The sequence below is a fragment of the Thunnus maccoyii genome, chromosome 20 (assembly GCF_910596095.1).
Source record: "Thunnus maccoyii chromosome 20, fThuMac1.1, whole genome shotgun sequence".
Taxonomy (NCBI): domain Eukaryota; kingdom Metazoa; phylum Chordata; class Actinopteri; order Scombriformes; family Scombridae; genus Thunnus; species Thunnus maccoyii.
In genome coordinates, this window is record NC_056552.1 from 13,375,008 (window position 1) to 13,402,160 (window position 27,153).

Genomic DNA, 27,153 nt, shown 5'->3' on the forward strand with positions numbered 1-27,153 from the left:
CTCACTTGTGGTTTCTTTTCTTGGCTGCAAGAAAATTTGAATTTGGTTCAAGTAGGTTGACTGTAAATAATCTATGATTACAGCTATTACTCACTAATGATTAGTAATCATTAGTGAAGCTAAAAGGAACTTGAATTAACAAACATCCGTTCTGTGTATGAAACATAGTTTTGTTAACCGTCATTCAGTGTGGTTTCAGTTACAGAAAATCTTATGATTTATCATTACCTGACAGTGTTGTTATGACTACTGGTAAAGGTCAGTAAAAATAATTAAATACTCAATGTCCCTTGAAGCATCATGGAATCAATTCAGTGACTCACAAGCTTGGAGGAAGATGTGCGATAACACTTTAATAACACAAACATGTTAGTGCGACATAAACACAGATAATCCTAGAAGACCTATGCAGGTGCACATTAAGTGTGTATAAAAATGACCAAAAAAAGAAAACACATCATTTTTCTATGACCACCAGTAACACCTCTAATCTTTTGGCAATACCACTTATGAGACATTAAAAGGCTTTGGAGCATAACATCCTGCAGAACAACATACTTTTAGTGGGTACTACATTCAGCACACAAAATGGTTATACTTTTATCTGTTATATTGTAATTAAATGCAACGATTACTGTTTATTAACAGTGGATGTCTGACAAAGCCTGCCTGAATCTTCAAACAGGTCAACCATCATTACAAATATATTCAAATACCTATAATAATGTTTTAGACTTTTCTAAGTAAATGCGTATGTAGTTTGTGATAGTCTTGAATAGATATACATGGTTAAATATTTTCTTTTTATTTGCAGGATTTTTACTCTTTAAGGCTGTCATTAAACAAATGCAATGTCTGATTCTGATTAGGAGGATTGCTGGAAACCAGTTTATTTCATGATGTAATCACATTTGACAAGGCAAGCTACAGCATATTTTGTTCATAGGCAACCTTTTGGAAAGTATTTATGACTAATTAAAAGGCACAATTTTTCATTGACCACCAGATGTCCCTCCTTGCATGAGCGGACACTATACCACTTACACTGGTGTCAAATTATCATTGGAAACATGACACTTTTCCAAGTTTAGACAACTGCTTGGGTTTCTACATTCCCAGATGTTTACAGCCACTGCAATCAGACATGTTGAATCTTTAAGCGTTACAGGTATATTTGCAAAAGGGAGTTGGTAGGCTGCAATGTCTTCAGCAAATGTTTCTCTACTGCATGCTCATAATGCTCATATATTTTCATTAGTGAACCTCATCCGCCCTTCGGTTAATTCAGTAGTAGGTTGGAAACATCAGGCAATCACAGGAATTGTGGGTTTAGTAATAAGCAGTGCCACAACCCAAAAGAATGCAATTACTCTTGAAATAATTAAAAAGACCTCCAGATAAATCACACTGGGTTTTTTTGCAGTAAAATTTACTTCGCACAAACACAATGAGAATCCAGTTCCCACTCAAACTCCACATCAGATCTTACTGCATACTAGGAGAAGGAAACCTGGCCAAGCTTAACAATACTTGTCCAAGTGGCAAAGAAAAAAAATGTCACAAGTGTAAATAACAAAAGCATTATCTGTGAAATTTCGTTACAAGTACGTTTTTAGATATCAAAACAAAGTAAGCTGGAAGGAGAGAGAGTCCAGCTCCGGATACTGACAGAAAGCAGGACTGAGAGGGTGGGGAGAGGAATGTGAGGAGCTGATGTGGTGTGGATGGAGGGAAAAAGTCTTTCTCTTGTGTCTCAGTGGCGTCTTCTGCGTCACAGCATTGAATTACACCCACAGATGGACAAAACATCTGAATAACTGAGCCTAAACTCTGCTATTTGAGGTCATCCATCCAAAGAAACATATATGCAAGAAATGAAAATCAATATGCTTACTAATGAATACGTAATGGACATTTAAAATACAAAGTTTAAGTGCATAATAATAGAAGCATGATTAGAAAAAAGGCTGACACAAAAGCAAAGCGTCGTCCCATACTGCGAGTTCTGTAAACTTGGCACTCCTCATTTTGATTTTGATGAGGCAGTAAAAAGAATTAAGAAGCAGCTAAATCACAGGACAATGCTGAAGTGAGAAAACCTGCCTTTACATGGTGTGCCAAAAAGTTTTAGCTGTAGTTCAGCATGACATTGTTTTGGAAGAAAACCCAAGAGTGATTGCCAAGGCAGGGGAAGTCCCGCTAATTGTTATTCACAGTTGGCTTGATGGCTGTGGTGAAAGCTTGCTTTAAATTTGGCACAAATGTGAGGAAAACACAACAATTAAACTACAGTAAGATACTGACCTGGGTTTTCCACAGAGAGATAAAGTAATGTTACAACTACAACAGATTTTCTGAGTAGTGCATCACAATCTTGACTTGAAACTTGACTAATAATCACTATTATTTCTAACAAGTCTTACTGATAAAACAGGCCTGGGTGGTTAAATTACAGTACAAAAACTGCAGTTACTAATTACTCAATCAAATTTATAATCTGCAATAGCTCAGTAATGTATTCTGATTACATCCCAATTATTTTGCCAGATTTCAGGAATGATTCTTTTTCTGTGACACGTTTAATAAACAAGTTGAGCTTTTGTCAGGTCTGTGATCAGAATATATCATTCTTTAGCTGATGTAACAGATTACATTTTACTTATAACACAGGTGTTCCCAACATAGACACTATACTATAGACATATTGCACAACAAATTTTCATAGACATTTGAAATCATGACAAAATCCAAGAATTCATAGCATCTTGCTTTTCTTCTCTTTTCTTTTTTTTGACAATTGAATAATGGAGAACCTCAATGAGGAATTGGTTGCAAATACCATCCAAATAAACTCTCTTACTCAATCCTTCTCTGCTTTAACTTCCTCTGTGGTGTCTTCTTTCTTCTCATCGACGGCAGCTTCAGTTTTTTCCACATTTTCCTCTGGCTCGGGGTTGGACTTTGGCTTCTCTTCCTCTTTCTTGGGTTCAGGAAGAAGGATGACTTTCCCAATATTTTGGCGTTCGTGCATGCGCTTCATGGCATCAGCCACCTGAGAAAAGACAGGAGCAAAACGGATGTGTACAGAAGATCATTTTCTGACAAAAACAGAGTGTGTCTCCTTTTAAAATCCCTGTTATGTCAAAAAAAATCAGCTCTAAAATCAGTCAGGAAACCCTGAAAAAAACCTGTAGCTGCTGTAAAGCTGCTTTGAGGGCCACAACAGAAACATTCCTATTTTAGTGGTCAGGTCAAAGGTATTGGACTGAACACAAACAGCTGCTTATTTACACATCCAACAGACATGGAGCAGCATTAGCATTCATTTTGGAGTCATATTTGTGTCCATTTGACAAATGTCAGTCCAATATTCAGTCTCCTATAAGTTTTGTTTTTGGTCTCTACTCATTCCTGAGGCAAATATCTGGCTCTTTCACTACTAAATGCTCCACTTTGTACACCAGCTGGTTGCTAACTTTGTCTGTCTGCCACGCTGGAGCCTTGTTTATACTCTCAACAAGGAAGAATTTATCTTCTTATGGCTATTAAAACTACAAAGGCGATGCAAGAGGAGATGGTCTGTTTGTCCCTTACATGCAGAGAGACGTCTCAATGAGGAATATAGCCGTATTGTGAAGCCGATGCGTGCTATTGACGAGGAAATGCAAGTCAGCCACTTCTGCAGCAAGAGGGGTCTGTCTGCAGTCTTGAAGACCGACACAACATGCCTACTTTACCACACGACACGCGATGTTGTCACCATAAGGGCATGCCACAGGAGAGCCCCCCTGACCCCTAACCCTAACCCTAACCATCTCACTGCTCATGCCTAAACCTAACCAAGTGGGTGTGCCATGTAGTAAAGTGGGTGTGTAGATACTGTGAGGTAGATCTACTTGCGCACAGCATGTGCCTAGTTACAAAAATTCAGAAGTGCACAACCAAGTGCTGCGTCAATTTGTGGACTCTTCGTGCTTGGCGCAAAAGACGTGATGACATAATTTCTGGTGTGCACACCTTTGCGCCAAAGACCCTGCGTCGAGCATAAAACTAGCTTTAGTTTATGAAAACGTTTTAGCTTAAAACTGCTGCCTGCTGCAGCTAAAAAACAAGGTTGGTGAGAGTAAACTGAAACAGGTGTTGTAAAACCAAAACAGTGAGCTGAAAGACACTAAAACACTCCGTAGCGCTGAGGGGAACAGGAGGGTCTGCTGGTAATTCTCTGTAGGTTTGTCACTTAGAGCGACCCCTTTAACATTAAACATAAACGTTTGATGCATTAATGTATTAAATGATGCATTAATAATGTAATAATGTCAATTAGAGCAGGTTCCTTGATCATCATCATCATCATCAATTACATACTTTTTTATTGTTGTATTTTAGCATTTTGGTGTGGATATCTATTTTTGGGTTAGTGTGTACTGATGTAACTTGTGCTTTAAAGATTTTTATTGTTTACTTTTATGTTTCATGTTTTGTGTGTCTTGCTTTTTATCTTCTTAAGATCACGTTGGAAACAAAATCAAATCCAAATCAGCAGCATGTCTAGGTCATGTTTCCTTGGTAAAAAACAAAATACATAATTAATTGGGCTTGTTTTGCAGTGACTACATGAGCGCACACTAATGACTGATCTGTAAGGACTAGGAGGAAGATGAATGAGACAATGGGTATCCATGCCCCAAGTCACCTGTGCTTCCTTTGATTTCCTGCCTCAGCTATTGTCAGTTTCCTGCTGTTTCATACATATAGCCAGGGTGAATCCAACTCCTGTCTGTCCTTGAAGCCAGGCAGAAAAACTGAAAACACAGATATCCATAGTAGTGGATGCCACGGCAACAATTTAGACTGTCACCTAGCAACGGCCATTAAGTACCATCTCATCTGATGGGGGGACAGAGGCTTGTTCATCCACCACAGCACATGAGCAATGGAAAGGAGGAAAACACCAGGTTTTTTTTTAGGTTGTGACGCAGAAGAAGCCTCAGTGGACCTCCTGTCTTTACTCCCACAGTTGATACACAGCCATGCTTTTGTGCAGCTGAAAAAAACCATTATCTACTTAAAACCAAAAAGAAATAGTTTGACATTTGACATTGGTATGTACAAACATGAGAGTGCATCTTTTTTATCTAATTCTCAGCAGAAAAAGAAACTAAAAAAAGAGTTGTGTGTGGCAAATCGGCAAGATATCAACTACAATTTTCATTTTTTTTCCTCTTTAAAGACATTTCTTCGCAGTTTGGCCTTTAATTGATGAGAACAGTAGAAGTAGAGGTAGATGCCATTTCACCTCAGTCCAAACTGTGCTATTATGCATGCCAAGAAAGTCGTAGCCATTTCACATTTTAGATTTGAAACATGTTCAAACTAACCTCCTCAAAGTGGTAGCGTGAGTCAATGCGGGGCTTGATCTTTCCCTGACTGTAGAGCTCCAGCAGTGTGGACATAGTCCTGCTGATGAGCTGCTCATCAGAGATGTAGCCCAGGTGGAAGCCGCAGACCGCCTTGTTGGACTGCATCAGTTTCAGGGTTGTGAGAGACAGCTGGTTGTACCAGGTCTTCGCCATGGCCAACAAGTTCTTCTTCTGGCCCGTCACACAATTGGCTGCGCCTGGAGTGACGAACAGTAGAATAGACCATGTTGAAAATGTCTTAAATTAAGCTGCGTCCCAATTCTATACTGTATACTAATAGTATTTTCATAGTCACTTAGTATACAAGATATCACTGTACTCGTCCATTTTGTGATACAAGACCAACCAAAATTAGTTTTTCCAGCTGTGAAGAGCTCATCCTCCTTCTTTGTTTATTTCATCGTGGGACAAATAACGGACATTATAACAACTACCAATAATCTGAACATCATATTTGTGCAGATTACATAGCTCACGAAGGAGGAATAAAATAATTCTGTTCCCTTATCAATTTTGAGTGAGATTCCCTTTGCAGGTCTGAGAGTTACTATGTCAAACACACTGAGTATTTGATGTAGAGCTGCAACAATTAGTCCATAGATTGTTTGGCTGATTGACAGAAAATTAATTGAACTTTTTTGATACTTGATTAATAGTTTTTATTCATTTTTTTAAGGAGAAAATGCCTATATTTTCTGATTCCAACCTTTCAAATGAATATAATATAATACAAATTAATATTTTCTGACTGTAGGATGTCACCTTGGACTTTAGGAAACAGTGATTGACATTTTTCATTGTACAGACCAAAGGACCAATAAATTGAGAAAATAATCGACAGACTAATCGTTAGTCGCAGCCCTAACCTGATCCTAAGCTGTCATTTAAGTTCATTTATTTTTGATAAAATGATACAGAAAATCATTATCCTAATTACAATTACTTACAATTAGTTTAGTTTAGTTTATTACATTATTTGTCAGAGACGATGTACAAAATACATTAATCTCATACAGAGAAAAGAGATGTATTAAACCAGATTTAGCTACTAACTAATTTCCAACTGCAGTCCCTGGGCAGGTAAACACAAACACTAATACATTTGCTACAAATGGGTAGTAAATTCAATTATAGATCCAAACATACAAAAAAAATAAAGTAATTCAAGTAAAATAAAGCTACACATACAGTATGTTATGATAAAGTGAATGAATGGTTGAAATATATGGTGTGTCTTACCAAATACTATAAGCATTCCCAAAGGTTTCAACAAACTAAAGCCTTTTTGAGTGTCTGAGCCACCAAGTGGGTCGAGGACTATGTCCACTCCTGCAGAGACAGAATAAAATAACAGAATAGATGGAACAAAATAATCACATTTTATGTCTCCATATCAACTTGATATTCAAGAAAAAAGACATAGAAATCTTGCTAATATGAAATATGAGAATATAAAATTTCCTGGCCAGTCAAGAAAGCCAGGAATTTCAGTATTATGTGGCACATGAAGATGTCTTTTCTCACCTTTTGGGCTGATTTTGCGGATTTCCTCCACGTAGTCTTTGGTGCGGTAGTCAATGGGGTGAGTTACTCCGCCTTGGGCAATGGTCTCATGTTTAGAGGCGGATGATGTGCCAAAAACAGTCACATCCTGCACAGTCTGGCACAGCTGGGTAGCAGCAATACCCACACCACCTACAGATGTGCAGACAGCAGCACAAACAAGAGTGAGAACAGTAGCAACTGCAGGTGTTTCACTTGCCACAACAGAGCTTTTCACCCTCTGTCTAATCCCACTCTGTAAAACACCTACCTATTAACACTTAAGTGCTGTGGCAGCACAGTGTTGTTCTAATAGAGATAATCACTAAATAAGCTACTAGCTGTGCCACACAACAAACTACAGCTTACTCATGACCGTTTCACTGAGCACCTAGGAAATAGTAGAATATTGCACATACTGTATCACTCATAACACATTGTACCTAAGAAGTTAAGAATTTACCAAAACTCAGCAGAGACAAATTGAATACAATCTTACGTTATTTTATTATTTCATATTTAAATAATAAGCCTGCAGGGTAAAGAAATGTGACCATCGATTCAAGGCTGGTTGGCAAAGGGTCATGTCCTTTTGTAGAAAATCATATTTTTCCAGACTGAAATATCTCAACAAATTCAAAACATTCAGTAAAGGAGTGTAGATTTATACATGCAAGGCTATTAACAATCAATGTTTGACAAAAGTACAACCTGCACACCAACTCAACTGAATCTGTTCATTTTATTTCACTAGAAGCAATGTTTTGATCCATTTTGAACTCATAAATAAAGATTGGAATGACTGATATTTGTGGATTCTAGCTGGTGTTTACCACATTTACCTTGTAGTTGAGTGTATTATGCTGAACCATGAAGTACAGCTGAAGCTAATGGGAACCATATTAGGTTTGCATGTATTTGGTTGTAATCCAAAATATTGGACAAACTGACTTGACGGTGGCCCTAAAGGAAAAGTCAGGGGATCAGCAGTGTCATTAGGGATCATCGTCCAGGCACCATGGATATATGTACTATATGTCATGGCAACTCATCCACAATTTGTTAAGGTATTTCAGTCTGGAACAAAATGGTGGACTGACAGATGCCGGACTGACATTGCTATCCATAGAGCCGTTAGCCGCTAGCATAGCTAAAAATGATGCAATGGTGCAACCATAATAAACATGGTTGCTGATTTGATTTTAGGGTGGCTGGAACCTTGGAAGGAAGAAACTGCTGCAACAGCAAACAGTGCCTTCTGGTTTTTATCGTCTTGCACTGTGGGAAAGGATATTTTCAAAATGACGGCTGCCTGGATGTGCAGGCTCACCAGTAATCCTTCCTGCCCTCCTCTTCACCCTGACCTCATGTGGCTGATTCATTCAGGTCAGCTGACAGCCGCCCACTCAACACTGAATATACAAGAACTGCACTTTCTGTTGTCTGAAAGAGGTTTCGCTGCCTGTGTGAAAGGTTTTGTTATCTTCACACCCTCATGTGAGGAACATCTGAAGGTGTGACTCTCATACTTCAAGTTTAACTGTTGCTACAATAAAGCAGTAAAGGTAATGCTGGATCAATCAGGAATTTATTGAGAATTTTAGCAAAAATAAGAACCTAAGGAGCCACTGTGTTTCTGAATGGGAGTGAAACAATAAATTGGCTAATGGGAGTGGTATCTAATTCAATTATAACATGATTGCTAATAGAGCACAAACTAAACAACTCAAATTAATAGTTATTACTTTTTAGCCATGCTAGCGGCATGATTGGTCAGTCCACCATTTTGGTTCAGACTGAAATATCTCAACAACTGTTGGATGGATTACCATGAAATTTACAGACATTCACAGTGCCCAGAGGATGAATCCCAAAGACTGGTGATCCCTTGACTTTTCCTCTAGTGCTACCATGAGACATTTGTAGTTTTGAGGGAATTTGTCTCAAAAACAATTGTCATGAATTTTGGTACAAATATTTATGTCTATCACAGAATGATCCGGATGAAACGGCATTTCGAGAGTATCTAACTTCTGTATCATGACGTATTTCTGAGTAAAATAGGATAAACAGGTGGAATATAATGTTTGGAGGATTTTGATTTAAAGGTTGAAAAGTAGGCGTGTCACAATGGATCTTAACTCTGCCCTGCAAAAAGTTGAAGATTCATTGATAGGTGCATGTCATGATATCATTGGTTGAAATTAGTTGGTTCAAGCCTACATAAGCACACTTCATATTTTGTTTTACAGGAAGAAAACATGATTGGATTTTGATATAAGAATACAAAGAAATTGATTTTTTTGTTTTTTGTTTTTGGCATATATTGTAAAATAGGTGTACAATATGATGTGGATGTAGTCTAAAAGAGTTAAAAAGACGTTTTTCATTTCATCTTGACTTAAATCACTTTGCCGCTCCCTTAACTTTTCATCTACCGCCATCATCAGGTCAAAATCAAAATTTTTCCAATATTTGATTACTTTGAAAACTAACGACATCCCTGTCAATGCTAATTAGCAACTGTTAGCATCCTAAAATGCTAAATCAAGATGACGAACATGGTAAACGTTATACCTGCTAAACATCCACATGTAAGCATTGCATTGTGAGAATGTTGATGTTAGCATTTAGCTCAAGTAAAGCCTAAGTAAAGCCTCACAGAGCTGCTGGCGTGGCTGCAGGCTAGAGTCTTGATACATATTTAGAGTTAATTCTTGACTAGACACAACTACATACATAAAACTAGAGTGAATATGTATGATGCAGCGAGAGTCACAGCTAAGTCATTTTCATGGTACAGTATTGTGTGTACTATTGTATCTTACATCACTGACACTGCAGGATGTCCCAGTAGAAATTTTAGGCAGTTAAAAACTGTTGTGCTCTCTCTAGTCTGATTATCTTTGTCCACAACAACCAAACTGTATATTCAGAGGAACCTTTAAGAAGATTTATCAGTTTATGTTTCTCATTTTATAGGCTCAGTAATTTTGAAGCATAACTTAACACTTCTGTGAGGAAATGTTGCTTGTCAGTGGCTAAAGATCCATCCAAAAATCAGTTATTTACATCTTGTTGATCAGAATAATACTAGGATGCTGATTATTTAAACACCTGGACAAACATGATCCTCCACAGTAAAGGGGACATATTTGTATTTCACAGTGTTGGAGCCCCTTTTTGAAATGTCAGGTGTTGCCAAAGCAACCATGCCTGATAATGATCCTGTTTGCCATTTTATGAATAAGCTGTTAAGAGACCGTGTCTGTGGTTACACACACATACCACATACACACACCCAACATATCCTAACCTCTGACCAATAGTCTCTCCGCTGATAATTTTTCGGAACAGAAATGTGGGTGCATTCAGAGAACTGATTAGTGACCCGGACTGAATGAGCAGTGTGACTCTTCACAGGTTACCCGGGAGACTAGGGGGAGGTGTTTGACGGGTTTGTTGTCCTTCACAGTGAAATCATGGCGCAGACTGCCTGTCCAACCATATTATATGTTGGAAATCACTAATCTAGTTTGAGGAGATTAAATCATAAGAAACTATTAATTTCTCAAAACAGAAGTATTTGTTTCTAAACCACAGTAGGGCTGTGACTTATTATTTAATTATTTTCAATATCAATTGATGTGTTGATATTTTTTGGATTAACAGAGATTAGAAGAGAGGGAAAACTTTGGAGAAATTAAAGTTTTTAAAGGGAATTATGCATCTCATCATTATATTGTCATATTTTAAATAACATTGATCAACCTAGGAAAGGGTACCACATTATTTGCTTGCATATCAGTGTGTCAGACACCACTGATTTAATGTATTTTGACTAAACTAGAGCTGCAACAATTAGTGGAATAAATTGATAAGTTGATCAGTCAACCAAAAATACTCAACATTGTCTGGTTCTGCTTCAATGGGAGGATTTGCTGCTTTTCTTTGGTTTGTATGATTGTAAACTGAATATCTTTGGGTTTTGGACAGCTGACATGAGGACACAGGGAAAATGTGATTGACATATTTCAATATTTTCTGACATTTTATCGACAAAATGATTGATACATTTAAAAGATAATTGTCAGATGAATCGATAATGAAAATAATTAGTTGCAGCTCACGACTAAACTGAGTGAAATAATACACTTATGCGGTCAAAATCACATCTCAAGTGATCAGTATGTACTGCATGTGTCTTACCTGCTGCCATGTGGACAAGAACGCTCTTGCCCGGCCTAACATTGGCCATCTCAAACAGCATCATGTAGGCGGTCAGATAGTTAATGGGGAGAGCAGCTCCCTCCTCAAAGCTCATCTGCTCAGGCATGAGGAAGGTGCGGTTAGCGGACACGACAACTATTTCCTGCCACATTCCACTGCGAGTTAATGCGATGACACGATCCCCCACCTGAGGGAGGAGAGATGGAGAGAAGAAGAGAGGGAGACATAAGTGTGTAGTTCACAGTGGCAGGAACTACACAGCAATGTAGGAGATTTAAAGGGTTTATTCACCAAAATTATTGACAAAATTAATGACAAAAACCATTTTCCTGACTTACTTCTAGTGGCATCTAGCCATGCAGGTAATTTTGTCTAGTTAGTCCAGCTTTTGCAATATCCTCCTTTGAGATTTCTCTCTCCACTCCAATACAATGGAGGTAATTTTTGTTTGTGGTGTTCACTATACTGAGAAATTACATTAGAGACTCAGAAATGTGTCCTTCCAGAGACAGAACAATCCACAGACATTGCTGTAAACATTTCTTGTAGGATTTATTTCTTCTGTAAAAAGTAGAAAACAAAAATTCAATGACCTCCATTATGTTGGGGTGGAGGCAGAAATCTCAGAGACAGAAATCAATACCTTGGCAAATAAAAACAAAGCTATCTCTATGGCTAGATCCCACAGAGGGTAAGTGAGAAACCATGATTTTTTTGGATGAACTAACACTTTAAACCTATAAAAAATACTGCCATATTTTCCCCTTCTACTCAATTCACACATCCAGCAGATTATGGAGCACAATTATCATTCATTTGGAGTCGTATTTCTGACCACCTGAATGGAAGTCCCAAATTCAATGCATTTTAGCTCTGTTTTGATCTCCACTAACTCTTGGGAGAAATATCTGCCCCTTTAGCAGTTAAATGCTCCATTATGTTCACCAGCGAGTTGCCAACTGTGTCTGTTTGCTGTTTGGAGCTGGGGAGGTAGCATACAATGGGTTTTTAAAGCTTTTGTGCAGCACTGAAATAGGTCCTACAAAACAGGGGATGCACACAAGGAGATTTTCAACAAAGGGTACAAAGTACTGTGCATTACTTATGCATTTTTGAAACTGCCCCCTATAAACACTGACTGCATGACGCCCCTAATTTCAATTACACTGATTATAGCCGCTTTAAGGTTATGAAGGAAAGAGTATAAGACAGGTGTGTGGACATAAGAGAGAGCAGCAACTGAATCTTTCATCAGACAGACACTTTTTTTCTACACGGTGCATCCGGTGGTATCAAACGGCAAATTGAGGTCAAGCAGGCAGGAAGTCATTTGATATATCTTTGATGTTGAATGACATGTGAGCCAGTCATTACATTTCAGCTCTGCTTTGTGTCAACATCCACATTCATCTTCAAAAAGCAGTGGTAGGTCATTTCACGGTCGCTATACCTTGTGATATTTGGCAAGTAACTGAACTTAGATTCAAATTCAACTACATTATCTTCATATATCATTATCTTCATTATCAATTAATCAGTCGAATATTTTTCTCAATTAAATATCTAAAAAGCAGTGAAAAATGCCCATCGCAATTTCTCAGAGCCCATGGTATCGATATCGTCTACAAAATGCTTGTTTTGTCCTACCTTACAACTTGTTTTAATGATGTTGGGAGTTCATCAGTTTCAATTGATTCTTGAAACATATCAAGCAGGAAAGGAGCTAGCTCTGCTTTATAAATCTCATATGTTTACCCATCATTGTCTAGTGATTTGTTATTTTTAAGGTTTCTTATACAATCAGTTATTTCAAGTGACTCATCATCACATATCTCCATGAAATCCTTGTCAACTTTCTTGACATTGTGTTGTAATTTCTCTAAAAAATTATCTATATTAGGTTCTTTATTAGCTGATGAATACAGGTTTTGATAGAACTGGGCCACATAAGAAGATAATTATAATGGGTTGTCATTGGGAATGTTATTTATCATTAATTTACATGCTGTTTGCTGTTTTACTTTTCCAACTTAAAGAAATACTTCGTATTTTTTCAAGCCATTTACGTCTGACCTAACAAATGCTCTCCTGACCTTTTCCTCATATAGTCTGGGCTTCAAACTGGCTCCAGTGCAAATCAATGAGTGATGTCATGCCTTGCTACTTCCATCTTTATATCTATGTTTAAAACCCAAATATATTTCATTTACTGCATAACAAAGAATATAAAATAACACTAATTGTATCACAATAGTTGCAGATTAATTTTCTTTCTATTGACTAATTGTTTCAGCTCTAACTGAAACACAATTTAACTGCTTAGTGTGAATTAATTACTTGTACAGAGAGGCCTCTCTTGTGGACTTTCTTCAGTATAAGACTAAATGTGTGACATGAGTGCAGAAACTTTATCCTGCGCCATGACTTCCACACAACCAGCTCAAAATATATTACATGTATTTAGATTCATGAAACCTGCTGCATGTGCCTGAACATGTGACTCTTAAGGCACAGACAAGGGGGCTTCTGGGAAATGCTGTTCCTGCTTTATGTGCTTCGTATGCTGCTTTCTTCCATAGAGACAAGCTGCTGTCGAAGTATCATTGGTGTTGCGAAATCTGCCAAAAAAGTGAAGGGCACAGGAACGCTATGCCGCTTCCTGTTATAACAGCTTCAGCAGCACTGAGTCACACCTACTTCCTGCTGCACACAAACCCATGACAATAGACAGCTGGCACACACAAACACACACACACACACAAATATCTGGACACAAACATGCACAACAAGTAAAAAAACCTCACACAAACACATTTTGTATAGTGGGACATGTCACTTTTTGCTGCCTCTTTTGTGCACAGATTGTATGTATATATATATATATATATATATATATATATATATAATCTATGAATAAAAACACACTCAGCACATTAAGTTGATTAAAGAGCTTATTCACAGAGAACATGGTGCATTTCTTTCAAAGAGGCCAGTTGAACCAGTTAAACAGAAACGACTGCTCCCATCATTAATAATATCAATAAAGTTGCCAAGCATATGATAGACTGTCAATACATCTTATCCAGAAATTTCTGCGACAGGGTACCGCCTCTACACGCCATCCTATACGCCATCCAACACGCCATCCAACACGCCATCCAACACGCCATCCTACACAGTCTTATGAAACAGCAACACCCTTTTGTTCCTCATCTGGTGAAGCCTCACTGACCCAGTCCGGCTCGTTCTGGCCCCATTTAAACATGAGCGCACCACTCCCCCTATAGGATTCTTGCTCTCCGAAAATGGAGAGAAGGATGGAAGGAGGGATGAGACGAGGGTGAAATAAAAGATTGGTAAGCGGAGGAGGAAGAGGAGGGAAATTCCAAACGGACACAGAGGGACAGGAAGGAGCTTCAGTAATAAATACAAAAGACACATTTGTATAATACAGAAAAGACTGATCTGATGGAAAGGTCTGATGTCTGACCCCGAAATTCAGGCCTGCATCTATCTGCCTGTCAGTACATCTCCTTTAACTATTCAGATTCACAGATGAGTTATGTGCCTTGTTCACATTACAGCTAAATATGGTTGTTTCTTCTCGTGTTAGTGCCTAATATGGTCAAGTTCACACTAGATACGGTTACATATGGAATTGGAAGTAAAAAATCCTGCATGAAACAAGCACACAACTGACTGAAGTCCAATGAAAATTAGCCTTGTGGTGCATGTGTGGATGCATTTGTGCAAAGCTCCCTGGATTTATCATCTCTGTTGAAAACAGTTACTGGAAAGGATGAAAATTTTAGAGAAAAATAAGCAAAAAACATCCTGAAGTCCTGAATCATCTGTTGGTTGGATAAACTTAATGACGAGGCAGAAAAATATATGAGGGAGCCCTGTGATGCATCGATGTAAGCACACAGAGCATGAATGACTCCGGCTAATAGCTTTGGTTTCTAGAGACCAACAGTGAGAGCATAATAAAAAATAAAAAATCAGCTGCTTTGGTTCTTTGTGCCAACAGTATGAGCATAAAAATCTAAACTTACAAGGAAACACTGGCTAGCATTCACAAAAATGTGACTTTATGTCACTTGCAATGAGTCACTGTGGTTTTATATGTGATATGTAGTAAAAATAAATACAATAGGCGGGGCCAGTACATTAAACTTGGGGAGGCTATAAAATTAAGTGGTCAAGCATAATGTTTATTTATTTAAAAAGATAAATAAATCTGATTGATAGGAGCTCTGACACCGTTTACACTAAAGATTGTTAATTAGTTAATAATTACTAAGTAATTATGTTCAGTTAATTAGTACAATGGTGATAAAGGTACCACTTTCTGATAAGGTACCCTTTATAAAGGGTTTATAAGCATTAATTAATGGTTAATAAATCATTTATAAGCAATTATTAAGTACCAATTTTGGGTTGCCATGTTGTGAGAAACCTAAACCACCATAACATTTACTTTATCTAATTCTTTAGGAAGACACTTCAACCACAACAGTTACAGATCTGATGACATATCAGAGAGTGTGAAACCGTTTTAACTCTTACACAACCTGGCAACCCAGAGACTATGCTTATTAATAGCTTATAAATGATTTATAAAGCATTAGTAAAATATTTATTAACCATCAATTGAGCCATTAATTAATGCTTATAAACCCGAATTTATCCGACGCCTCTTCACTCGTGATGCTCATGTCGTAAGCTGTCACATCACATTGCAAAATGTGACACAGCAGTGTTTACACCGTCATGCATTTCAAGAATAAAACATGAAACGCTGGAAATAATACAAAAAAGAAAAAAAAGTTGGAAAGGGAATCAAGATGAATGAGCTTCTCTAATCCCACGTCTCCTACATAACCAGCATAATACAGAGTTATTTAAGAGTTAGTTAAGGGACTAGTCTGATGGATTTAGAAGTGTAAATGTGTGTGTGTGAGTGTGTGTGTGTGAGAGAGTGTGTGTGGTTATTTGTAGCAGCCTGGTGTCATCTGCAGCTGATTTAATGAAGACAAACACAGTGAGCAGCTTTGCATAATGGCACAACGCTAAGGCGCGGCACTCCTAAAATCAGAAGCTGCAGATTTCTCAACACATCTGCTCTGCTGCCTTCAGATGCTGCAAGAATTTCAAGAACTGGAGAAGAAGCTTCTCATACAGTATAAAACAGCTGTGGACAGCAGATACTATAGTCAAATCTGTCTTAAAACAATTCAAATGAACATTGAAACAGATTTTTCTTGCCATAATCATTCCTCCTGTTCATACTGACCATTAGAAGATCCCTTCATAATGCATTTACAATGTAAGTGATGGGGGCCAAAAAAATGTAATGAAAAGTTTATCTAAAGCTAATATGAAACTTCAGTCGCCCAAATTGGTCAAATCAAGTAGATATCTTTCAACATCACAGTCTTTTTAGTTCCAAAGTTCTTCTTTTTGTTACTATACTTCCACTGCATCTCAACAGGGAAACACTGTCCGAGGAAACACAAAGAGGGACTTTGATGCTGAGAAGACTGTAAATGTGGCAGATATCCACTTAATATGACAAACTCAGACTGCTGAAGCCTCATATAAGCTTCAGATAAACTTTAGCATTTTTTCACAAAATGACTGTGCAGACACTGTAGATTTTGGCCTCCATCATTTACACTGAAAGCACATTTGAAGGGGATCTTTTAACAGCCAGTATGAACAGGAGGAATGATTATAGCAAGGAAAATCTCTTTCATTGTTCATATGGACACCCGACTGTTGTTATAAGACAGATTTGAAAAATTGTGAACCTATCCTACAACCACATCAAATGTTAGTGAGAAATCTGGGCAGTTTTCACACCAAAATAACAAATTCAAACCACAAGCACTCACACCTGACAATACCAGCTGTTACTACCAGTCAATATCAACTCTGTCTGACCTCCTAAAAAAGCAGAAATGTCATAAAAACACTAACTAATGGCTCTTGAATTCTGGCAGATACTGGGGGAAAAAAATGTTAATGAATTAAGAGGAGCTGGCAGGGAATGAATGTTTTGAAAAAGCCCACAGACACATAAATATTCTGTACCTTTTCATCTCTCTTGATAAATTAAAACTTAATGAAACTTGACCTCTGGAACACTCTTTTCAAGCAGAGGGTAAATGTAGTCTTGTGCCGGGGGGGAAGAATGTAAAAACACTTTAAAGCACACACTGTAAATCAAACACTGTAGCTATTCATAACACCAGAATTTGCAGGAGAGAGAGACTCTTCCTGCAGCGTTTTTTTTTTTTCAAGCACAAAGACTAAATCACATTGATTGATTTGATTTGCACCTTATTAATGAAGAGTGTTAGCTTTTTCATTCTGCATATAAAACATAATGCATATAATATGGAGATATAGTCTGTTTTGAAAAGCTTTTCGTCACTCTGAGTCAAGAGGGAAGTGAGACTAACTTATTAATAGACGTTCCTTCAAATTCACAATGAGTCTATGGTTTTCTGTGCTCAGCCATCAAATACCAAAGAATTACAGGTTTTCTTCATTTCCCTACTAAGAAGGGGAACACTATAGCAAGAGAAATAATCTGGTGTTGTGTTTGGAAAGGTTTACATGCATGTCTTGGGCAGGAATCAGAACCCATGTGCCACTCACTGAGGACCAGTAGGATGCAGATTTTCCACTCCAAGCAAAAAGCACATTTACACAGAAACACTTAGCTGCTGTAAAGATGGTTTTAAATCAAATCAGCATCTTTTGCAGCTCAAGAACACAAGATAAGACGGTTTATGGACATTTTATGGGTGTGACTGAGCACTCAGCAGGCCCATACTCACTTTTCTGTCAGTCACATCCTCCCCGACTGCCTCAATGACCCCGGAGCCCTCCATCCCCATCGTGACAGGCGGAGCAGGCAGCAGCTCATACAGCCCCTGCCTGCCCAGCAGCTCGCCGAAGTTCAGCCCGCACGCCTTGACGCGCACCAGCACCTCTCCCGCCTGCAGCTGCGGCTGGCTTTGCGCTTTCACCTGCAGCTTCACTTTGTCGTAGCCTCCGAAACCCGTCAGGACCAGAGCGCGGCAGGAGAGGGGTTTCTCCTCGGCTGCGGGGCTGCTGCATGACTCCTGCGGCGCGTCTGAAGCAGCTGGCGGGGGTTCATCAAGCTTCTTCTCCTGCTCAGGTGGTTGCTGCTGAGTTGGAGCCTCTTCAGACATGATGTGCGCTCTGGAGGTTTTTCAGTCCGGATCTCTAGTTGAGCCTGTGGGGCGTTTTTTTTTTTTTTTTTAAATAAAACACACACTGAAGAAAAAAATGAAGAATCCTGTTCAGTGTAGATATTTCTGGTCAAATTGATTTGCAGTCATTAAAAAATGTGTCCTCCTTCACTGAAGACAGTCGTGAGATAATACTGCCTGGTTTCCTGTGTGTGCGCTGCGCTCAACAAGTGACCAGAGACAAGACACACACATTTAAAACGTGGATTCCGGTTTGCATTTTCAAAATAAATACTTTTCTAACTCTTACAGCCTCAAGAAATAATTAGATTTGTCAAAATGTGAATTTCAGTATGCACAAGTTACAAAGCCTACATTGAGTCAGGATTTACTATTATTATTAATGATAACAATAAGAGTGTTTATATAGCGTCTTAAATACATTAAATGCAGCTCAAGGATTTAAAAGAGGATGGCAGTAAAATAATGAAGTTTAAATTAAAATAAGAGTAACAACAGAAATATTCATAACAGCAACAACACTTATCATCAGCATCATTTGACATATAAAACATTTAAAGTCTAATAGAAGTGTAATTAGAGCTGCAACTAACAAGTATTTTCATCATCGATTAATCTGCTGCTTATTTTGTTGAATATTTGATTAATGGTTTTGTCCATAAAATGTTAAATTGTGAAATAAAACAGTTTCTCTTTGCCTGACTAACATCCCATAACCTGAAGATGTTTAATTTACTGTCACATTGGCAAATTAAAACAGCAAATCCTCACACTTTAGAAACTGAAACCAGAACGTTTTTTGGCTTTTTTGCTTAAAAAAATACAAAAATGATCATTTGATTATCAAAATACTGTCAATTAATCTCCTGTCGATTGACTGATTGACTAATCATTGCAGCTCATACTAATCCTTTACTTTTTAACCCTGCAGGTTAAACAAATGTCAATTTATTGCTGGGACAAAACATGCTGCTAAAATGCAAACATTTCTGTATTTCTCATAGTCCAGATCAAACTGCTGAATATTTATTGTGGACATAATACCAGTAATGAATATAAACTCATACTACACATTATCCTTTTTAACTCTAAAAGGCTTTTATTTCCTGTTCCAGATGTTGTGACTGCCGGTATTGTTCTAGCTGTTTGTGTCTGACTTGACACAGCTCAAAAAGTGACCCATCCGTTTTGTTGGCCAAAAGCTCAGAGATGTGAGTCAGAGAGCTGCGGAGAGCTTAAAAGCCCGGATACTGGAGTAATATTGGGAGGCAGAAACTGGATTATTTTAAGTGGGAGGAAACAGATTCAATTACAAATGAGGATAAATTATAATCTCCAGTAAGTATCCATTAAACAATCTAAAGAAATCAGCCCTTTTTATGCATTTAAAACTTGTGTAAATATGTGTATTTAGTTGATTCTGCAAACATGGGAACCAATCTGAACATCCATGAGTTTATGAAAAATTATCTTCATGCCCCAAAGAGAAGAAATACAAGACTTTTAGAGAATGAGAGTCACACACTTCTATAAACTGGCACTTTAATATGTCATTCTAATAGAAAATTAAAGAAAATCCTGATGTATTTCAAGGCTTTACAGTCTGTAGGCTTGTATTTGAAACGCCTGGCACAGCTGGAAGCCATACTGTAGTGAAATATTTACAGCTAAGGAGGTAATTCCCCACATTATTACTTGTTCCTATCACCCAAATGTACCCACGCACAGTCTGTGCACACTCATAGATTCTCGTTGCTACTTTCTCTCATCTTGTCATGGGGGTTGAGTCTGCCAAACAGGAAGTGAAGCGATGGTGAGAGAGATATTTTTTATAAAGGACAGGAAATTCCTTTTTTTAATATTAAGACACATAAAAGGTCAGATGTTGCCTTTTTACACTTCTTTTTCAGTTCCGAGGGAACTGAGACACCAGAAAAGGCTTCTGTCTGTAAACAAATAACCACATGGCACCGACTTACATACACACACACACACACATTACATGAACACACACTTCACACAGCAAGTACTAACATGGTGTTAGTTGGGAAAACAAACAGTGGTGGTAAATAACTCTGGTCTAAGGGAAATGTGGTAAGTGTTATCAGACACTCTACATTTTCTAGCCACACACAAACACACACACACACATGCACACACACACACACACACACACACGCACACACACACACGCACATGCACACACGCACACACACACACACACACACACCACGATAATCAGTTTTTCCACTGAAACTCATCTTTACTTACACATGCACAATGTGACCGCAGATTTTACATCTCATCACAGGCTAACAGCTGCTGTCAGTCATGATTGTTTTTATATATATATATATATATATATATATATATATATATATATGTGTGTGTGTGTGTGTGTGTGTGTGTGTGTGTGTGTGTGTGTATGTATTATATATGTGTATATATGTGTATATATGTAAATATGTATATACAGATTACAGATTTTAATATGTTAAAGATCCCTCCAGACATGTTTGAACTTATATAAAAATGCTCTGCTTTGAATAAGTTGTATCTAAAATGTTCAATTACCTCGTTAAAATCCTTAAAGTCCCCCTCCACTCAAAGATGTGTATTGCTATTTTATATATATATATATATATATATCTTACAAAATGTTTAGAAGGGATCTTTAAAATTTCATCTCCTGCTCCCTCATGCAAAACACCAGAATCTATGAACATGCAAATATTTTTTCATCTCAAAATTTTAACTGCTGGACACAAGACGTCTCCTACTGAAAAGTCCAATCTCAGCATATGTGCAGTTTCCACATCACACTTAAAGTTTAAGATGTAGGCTACTGTATATGTGTATATACACTGCTTATACTGTATGAACTATGGACTACAATTGGCTCTAAACTAGTTGTGATGTCACAAATTCTGATTGTAGGGACAGTGAACACAGAGAAACTTTCCCTCTGCAGCGGATAAATGTGAAAACATGCTTCTAGTGTCAAACTCTGTACAGTGAACCTCAAAAATCCAACTGAAGGAACGATAAGTAAAACATATTTTTGAGTGGAGGGACACTTTAATGTCTCTAACTCTCTAATAATTGGAAAAAGTAAAAATGAAATAATAAGTTAAATATTTATTGATACATTTCTATTCAAATGTGTAGGTCTACACTTTAATTAGACATACAGTGCTGCTGCAACGTTTAAATTGAATAGAAAAATGAATGATGAATGAATAAATGAATGAATGAATGAATGAATGAATGAATGAATGAATGAGACCACTTTTCTTTGTAAGAATGATATTTCCCAAGTAAAATAAACAACTGAGTTGGCCTACACTTACAGTGAAGCCTTGGTGAAAAAAAACAACTTGCTTTTGACCAGAAGATGGAGCTAAAACACTTGTGTAAAGTTATTGTGCAGCTCTAGTGAGCTCATTTTTTGTTATAACTGAGTAAATAATATAACTGATGCATGAACAAAGTGAGTCATAGGCTACCAAACTATCATGAGCCAATTTTATATGCAGGTTAATTAACTCAGCACCCCTAATTTAAAACAATTTAAAAGCCTGACCATCTCTGTATACTAATTAACAAAGCTTGTAAATGAAGACAGATTTTTATTTATGTATGATACTTGTTTGCATTGACGAGTTGCTTATTAATCACTTCATTTAATCATTAATTATTCTGCTTGTGTGCGTGTGTTTGATAAGAGGAACTATTGTACTGGTTGACACTTTCGGGTGATAAAGCACTCCAAACTGCACCATGTATCACTATTTATTTTCTGTTACTCTCTGCTGTGTGAATTTGGATCATTGACATAAAAAATGTTGCTGAATGGAGTCACCATTAATAAACTGGGACTCGGCCTTTACTATAAAATGATCCTCTCACATGCTGCTGAATGGAACAATATAATTCAGGCTCTTGACATGCAGAGATTGATCCTGTGACTTGTTAATAAAAAGTCAGTGGATGGGATGGAGACGCAAGGTTGCTGCGCCAAGCCAGCCAGAAAAGACGGGAAGTCCAGTGTCTTAGCCTTCAAAGTAGTAGTCGTTGTAGTGGTGGCAGTAGCCTACTACAACTTCTACAACTGGTAATACTAAAAAAGCTAATAACTTGAATGTGTTTCATTGTTTTAACCCAAATCTAAGGAGGTCAGAGGTCTAAAGGTCAGGGCCAACACTCACTGACACTTAAATATAAACTGATGCTTCAATCATGGCTGTGTGAGGTTAAAGTTTGATCATTATGAACAATCATGAAGTCCAACCTGACACCACTCTTGCTAAGTTTTGGTGCATCAGGTTCTATTTTTCCATTAGAAAGAGTTAGGTAGGGGTTTATTTTGAAACACCTAACAGGAAAACGCTTTTTTAGTGACGCTCTATTGACAGGTGGCGTCAGTGTCCCCTCACTTAACCGGTGGAGCAGAGGAGCGCAGCATTGCGCAGAGCATGTAGCCGAAACTACATCAGACTGTGGATCTGAAGTTTTAGTGCGAAGTGTTTTCTTCTTCAGGAGAAACATTTACAACAGTTAGAGCTGCTCATCGACACTCAACTTGCTGGGAGCTAAATGACAAGTAGGCAGCGGTACAGATCCACTCAGTGATACACCGGGCACGATGGAGAGCAAGGGATTACTTCGCTGTAAGATTGTGGTTGTCGGTGATACGCAGTGTGGCAAGACGGCTCTCCTCCACGTTTTTGCCAAAGACTCGTACCCCGAGGTAAGACATGATTTCATAAAGATAAACGCATAAGTGATGACTGCAGCACAGGTGCGTAAAACCCCTAAACCGTACGGCACGACAAAGTCTCCACCTAACCTGACATTTCCAGTAAAACTTCAAAACCTGCTTATGTCATGTAAAATCTGGAAACTGACTGATGACTTTATTTATTTACATTTATTTATTTTAATGCGGTTTTTTCTCCTTTCTCACCACGGACTAACGCACTGTAAATTGGAGCAGAATGACACCCAGAGGTGATATCTTTAGATAGGTTTATCTCTTTTTATTACACAATGATGCTTGAACTCTGTGCTCCATTATAATATAAACAGCGACAAAGTTAACAATCCGTCTGGGCTTCAGATCCGTGCTTATAACGTGTGTCTCTGCCACAGCGCAATAAAAGCTGGTCGTCTGTGCGCTTTTGCGCATCGTGCGCATCAGCGTCTGGTACCGTCGGATAATGAACTGGAGCAGCCTGGTCTGTAAAGACTGGAAAGTCACAACAACTACCAGTGTCCCGAAATACTTCTGAGCAACACACTGAATCACCACCTGCATGTGTAGGTTGTGTGTTGCAGAGAGTGTGGCGACTCAAAACTCTGAATGTCCAATGAGCAATCAGGATAAAACAATTTACGCAATATAGAGTTTGTCTCTTAAAGACGTTAATTAATGGACAATATACTTTTAGTGACTGCATAAAAATAACTACATTTTAATCTCATTATTCTCATTATGCTGGAACATATACAGTTAAATTAACACTAGACAATTTGGAAGTGATCAATTGAGATTTTAAATGGATAAATACTATATAATTTATATATAAAATTATATATTATATATATATGTAATTTTCATCAAATCTTTCCTGTTGTTTTGTCAACACTGATGGCAGAACATGTACAATACATTAGCAACTACAAGGAATGACATTGATTTAAATATCTTATTCTGAACAGATGCAGAGCACATACTGTATTTTGTTCCAAAGAAGGAATAAAAAAGATGACTCGGACTTGAGTTTTTTAGTTCAGTTGAAACTCCTGAACTGTTGAGGATAATCAAATCAAAGCTTGTTGACCCAAATTTCTGAATTTGAAAATAGGTCAAAGCTTAGAATTGGCCTCATCTACTTTCCACACACACGCACCATCTCGTGCCTCTGATATTCTTCATTGCACCATCATCTGCACCACAGTTCGTTTAATTAATTAATTTGTTTCTACCCTAAAACATCTTGTTAACCCTTCTAACAAATATGACAATGTACATTACACACCTCTCAGCTTTGATCTAACTGTAGCCACACACGTCTCATTTCAGAATTATGTTCCCACCGTGTTTGAGAATTACACAGCCAGCTTCGAGATCGACAAACAGCGGATCGAGCTCAACATGTGGGACACTTCAGGTAAGACACACTTGGGTTTGGTTCGAGCATCATCCATCTCTGGTGTGGCAGGATTACAGTGGCATGCGATAAGAGGTGTGCCGCATCAACCCACGAAGAAGTTAACAGGCTCTCCAGATTGGCAGACAGCTGACTCCTCGGAGCGTTCAACAACATCCAGGCTGTGGGCCAAAAACATTAGCAGCCACAGCCTGAGTGTGTCACGATAATCTGTTGGGAGTTCTGAGACATATATTTAAAATTATTTCAAACTAATTTGAGTCTGTTTCACATGTAGACACAGCAGTGGCAGCCGCAGAACTAGTCAGTGTTTACGCAGTGTTTATGTAACTCCACTCCTGTCATCGCCTGTAGAGTTAATTTGACACTCGTAGTTAGTTTTAAACAGATGCTCCAGAGTTATAGCAGCTCTGTGAGAGGATAAACAACTTCTCATTCAACACTTATCTGTTCCAAGTAAAAAGCAACACTTATGATATGACTACAAGATTCAACTGCTCTTATGATTTGGCATTATGACCGAATACATGCGACAGTGTTATAGCAAGTTGATTTTGTTATTTTGAGTTAAAAAATGTTGACTGCAGAGTTGTTTGTCCACTCCAAGTGGTAATATAGCTTTGGGCAAGCTGTTCAAAATGGTAAAGTTAACTCTGATATGTGTGGATGTCACAATGTTGACGTTTTAGACTCACAAATTCAGTATTTTTCAGTGCAGAGTAAAAAAAAGCTGAGAGTTTGTGGAGCTCTAACAGTCAGTTTCTTTCAGCCTCCAGATGCGAGTTAACTTTCTCCCTATTTTAGCCTTTAGGCCCTTTTGCATTTCATTCCCTCTTATGTAACAACACCCTAAAACTTGTTCTCACAGTGCAGCTTTAATGCACAGCGTTCCATTTACCTCCACCCAGGCAGACAGACAGACCAGCTAGACAAGCTGGAGATTAAGAGCTGCAGCTGCTGAGGCCGGTGTTGCCTGTTGGTTTCGCAGTGGGTGAGGCCACACCGCTGTGTTTGAATAACACCCTGTGACATTGCTGGCTGTCCCACACACACCTTTCTCTCACCGAGTGGTGCGGTGGATAACAATTACACCGGTGCAACACTTAAACAGTAATTTACTCCATCACACACACACACACACCGAAAACATTCAATTCATCCCTTTGTGTGAAGCTTTTGCCATTCAGGACTTCATTGTTATATTACTGGAATACAATAGAGGCTGAACAGGTGGGAATGTGTGTACCTTTATGAATAAGATGTGAGGTGCTTCTGGAAAAGAGTCTGCATGCTTAGCAGAGTTTTGCCAAACCTTCTCCATAAATAAATTGAACCAAAATCTGTTTCTATCTGAGCATCTGTGAAACCAGGAGAAAAAAGTAATATTATTTTTTAATAAAGAATACTTTCAAAGAGTTTATGAGAGGATATACACCAGCCAAAAGGGATTTTTACAACCTGGCAACCCAAATGTTGACTTAATTAATGGATTTTAAGTGATTTATAAAACAGTAGTAACCAACTTGTTTGCCTTTTTCTAATATGACTTATTAGAAAGTGATAGTGAAAGCTGTAGAGGTAAAAGTAAAGAAAGGACCTTGATTACACCAGGGTTTAAAGAAATAGACATTTTAGAAAATAAGTGTATTAATTTTCTTGCTGACAGTTAGATGAGAAGATTGATACCCATCTTATATGTGTCCGTTAAATGTGAAGCTGGAGCCTACAGCTGTGTAGCTTAGCTTAGCATAAACAGCAGAAACAGGGTGAAACAGCTAACGAAATCCACCTACCAGCACATAAGCTACAAAGCTCATTAATTAACATGTTATATCTTGTTTGTTTAAACTGCACAAAAACTGAAGCGTAAAAATGACAATTTGTGGAAGTTACTGTGCCTGGTCAAATATCCTAATCGCAAGTTGAAGTGTTAAATTTGTGAGTTTTAGAGGTACTGGTGGCCAGATACTTTCTACCGTACAGAGCCAGACTAGCTGCTTTTCCCATGTTTCCTGTGCTAACAAGCTAACTTCTGCTAATGTTAGCATGATATTTGGTGTAGGGAGAAATGAGAGTGGTATCTTCTCATCTAACTCTGTTGAAATGTCAAAATTATTAAAATTATAATTAAATTGTATTTAAAAGATGAGTCAAAATGTTGAATTTGCCCTTTAAATATAATTAATTGGATTCTTGACAAAATCTAGCTCATGGCTAGTGATCCATGTCTGACCTTCGCTGGCTTCCTCCGGATCCCCATAATCTGTTGAGAGCAGAGGTGTGTGTGTTGCCTCGCGGCGTCCCTGTGAGCTATTCTGAGTCTTTCTCAGGAGACAGGTGAATCTGCACCTACATCAGTATTACGACAGCTCCCCCTGGTACCTGCTTCTCCCTACTAATGACTGAATAGCGGGATTATGGACACCTGGTGAGCATAGAAGGATGATTTTGTATGTGTCTGTGTAATACCCATGAGTTTTTAACTTCTGGTTTTACTTACATTCACAATTGCTTATGCAATCACAGTTTTGTTGGAATATG

General features: G+C 38.0%; 2 protein-coding genes across 3 annotated transcripts in view; one reads left to right on the plus strand and one right to left on the minus strand.

Moving 5' to 3' along the window:
• Nucleotides 1-1,992: 1,992 nt before the first annotated feature.
• LOC121886955 (synaptic vesicle membrane protein VAT-1 homolog) lies at nt 1,993-27,026 on the minus strand. Of its 2 annotated transcripts, XM_042397406.1 has the most exons (7): nt 26,846-27,026; nt 18,041-18,462; nt 11,172-11,379; nt 6,945-7,115; nt 6,660-6,749; nt 5,379-5,617; nt 1,993-3,052 (listed from the first exon to the last, which is right to left on the minus strand). In XM_042397406.1, exons 2-7 carry the CDS (start codon nt 18,416-18,418, stop codon nt 2,861-2,863), a joined length of 1,278 nt encoding a protein of 425 aa, XP_042253340.1. In that variant the 5' UTR covers nt 18,419-18,462; nt 26,846-27,026; the 3' UTR covers nt 1,993-2,860. The 2 variants fall into 2 exon arrangements, with proteins under 2 accessions (XP_042253340.1, XP_042253339.1); XM_042397405.1 differs by lacking the exon at nt 26,846-27,026 and having other exon boundaries at nt 18,041-18,924.
• The window catches only part of LOC121886956 (rho-related GTP-binding protein RhoN-like), a 30,486-nt gene continuing 24,814 nt past the window's right edge, over nt 21,482-27,153 (plus strand). The window contains exons 1-2 of the mRNA XM_042397407.1: nt 21,482-23,189; nt 24,525-24,612. Of these exons, the coding sequence (XP_042253341.1) occupies nt 23,085-23,189; nt 24,525-24,612 (193 nt within the window). The 5' untranslated portion in view covers nt 21,482-23,084. The remainder of the gene's footprint in view (nt 23,190-24,524; nt 24,613-27,153) is intronic.

Coding starts and splice junctions, on each gene's coding strand:
- LOC121886955 (XM_042397406.1), bottom strand. CDS start 18,418: ATGTCTGAAGAGGCTCCAACTCAGCAGCAACCACCTGAGCAGGAGAAG. Junction 6,750..6,944: donor CCGCAAAATCAGCCCAAAAG/GTGAGAAAAGAC, acceptor CTGTCTCTGCAG/GAGTGGACATAGTCCTCGAC. Junction 5,618..6,659: donor GGGAATGCTTATAGTATTTG/GTAAGACACACC, acceptor TCGTCACTCCAG/GCGCAGCCAATTGTGTGACG.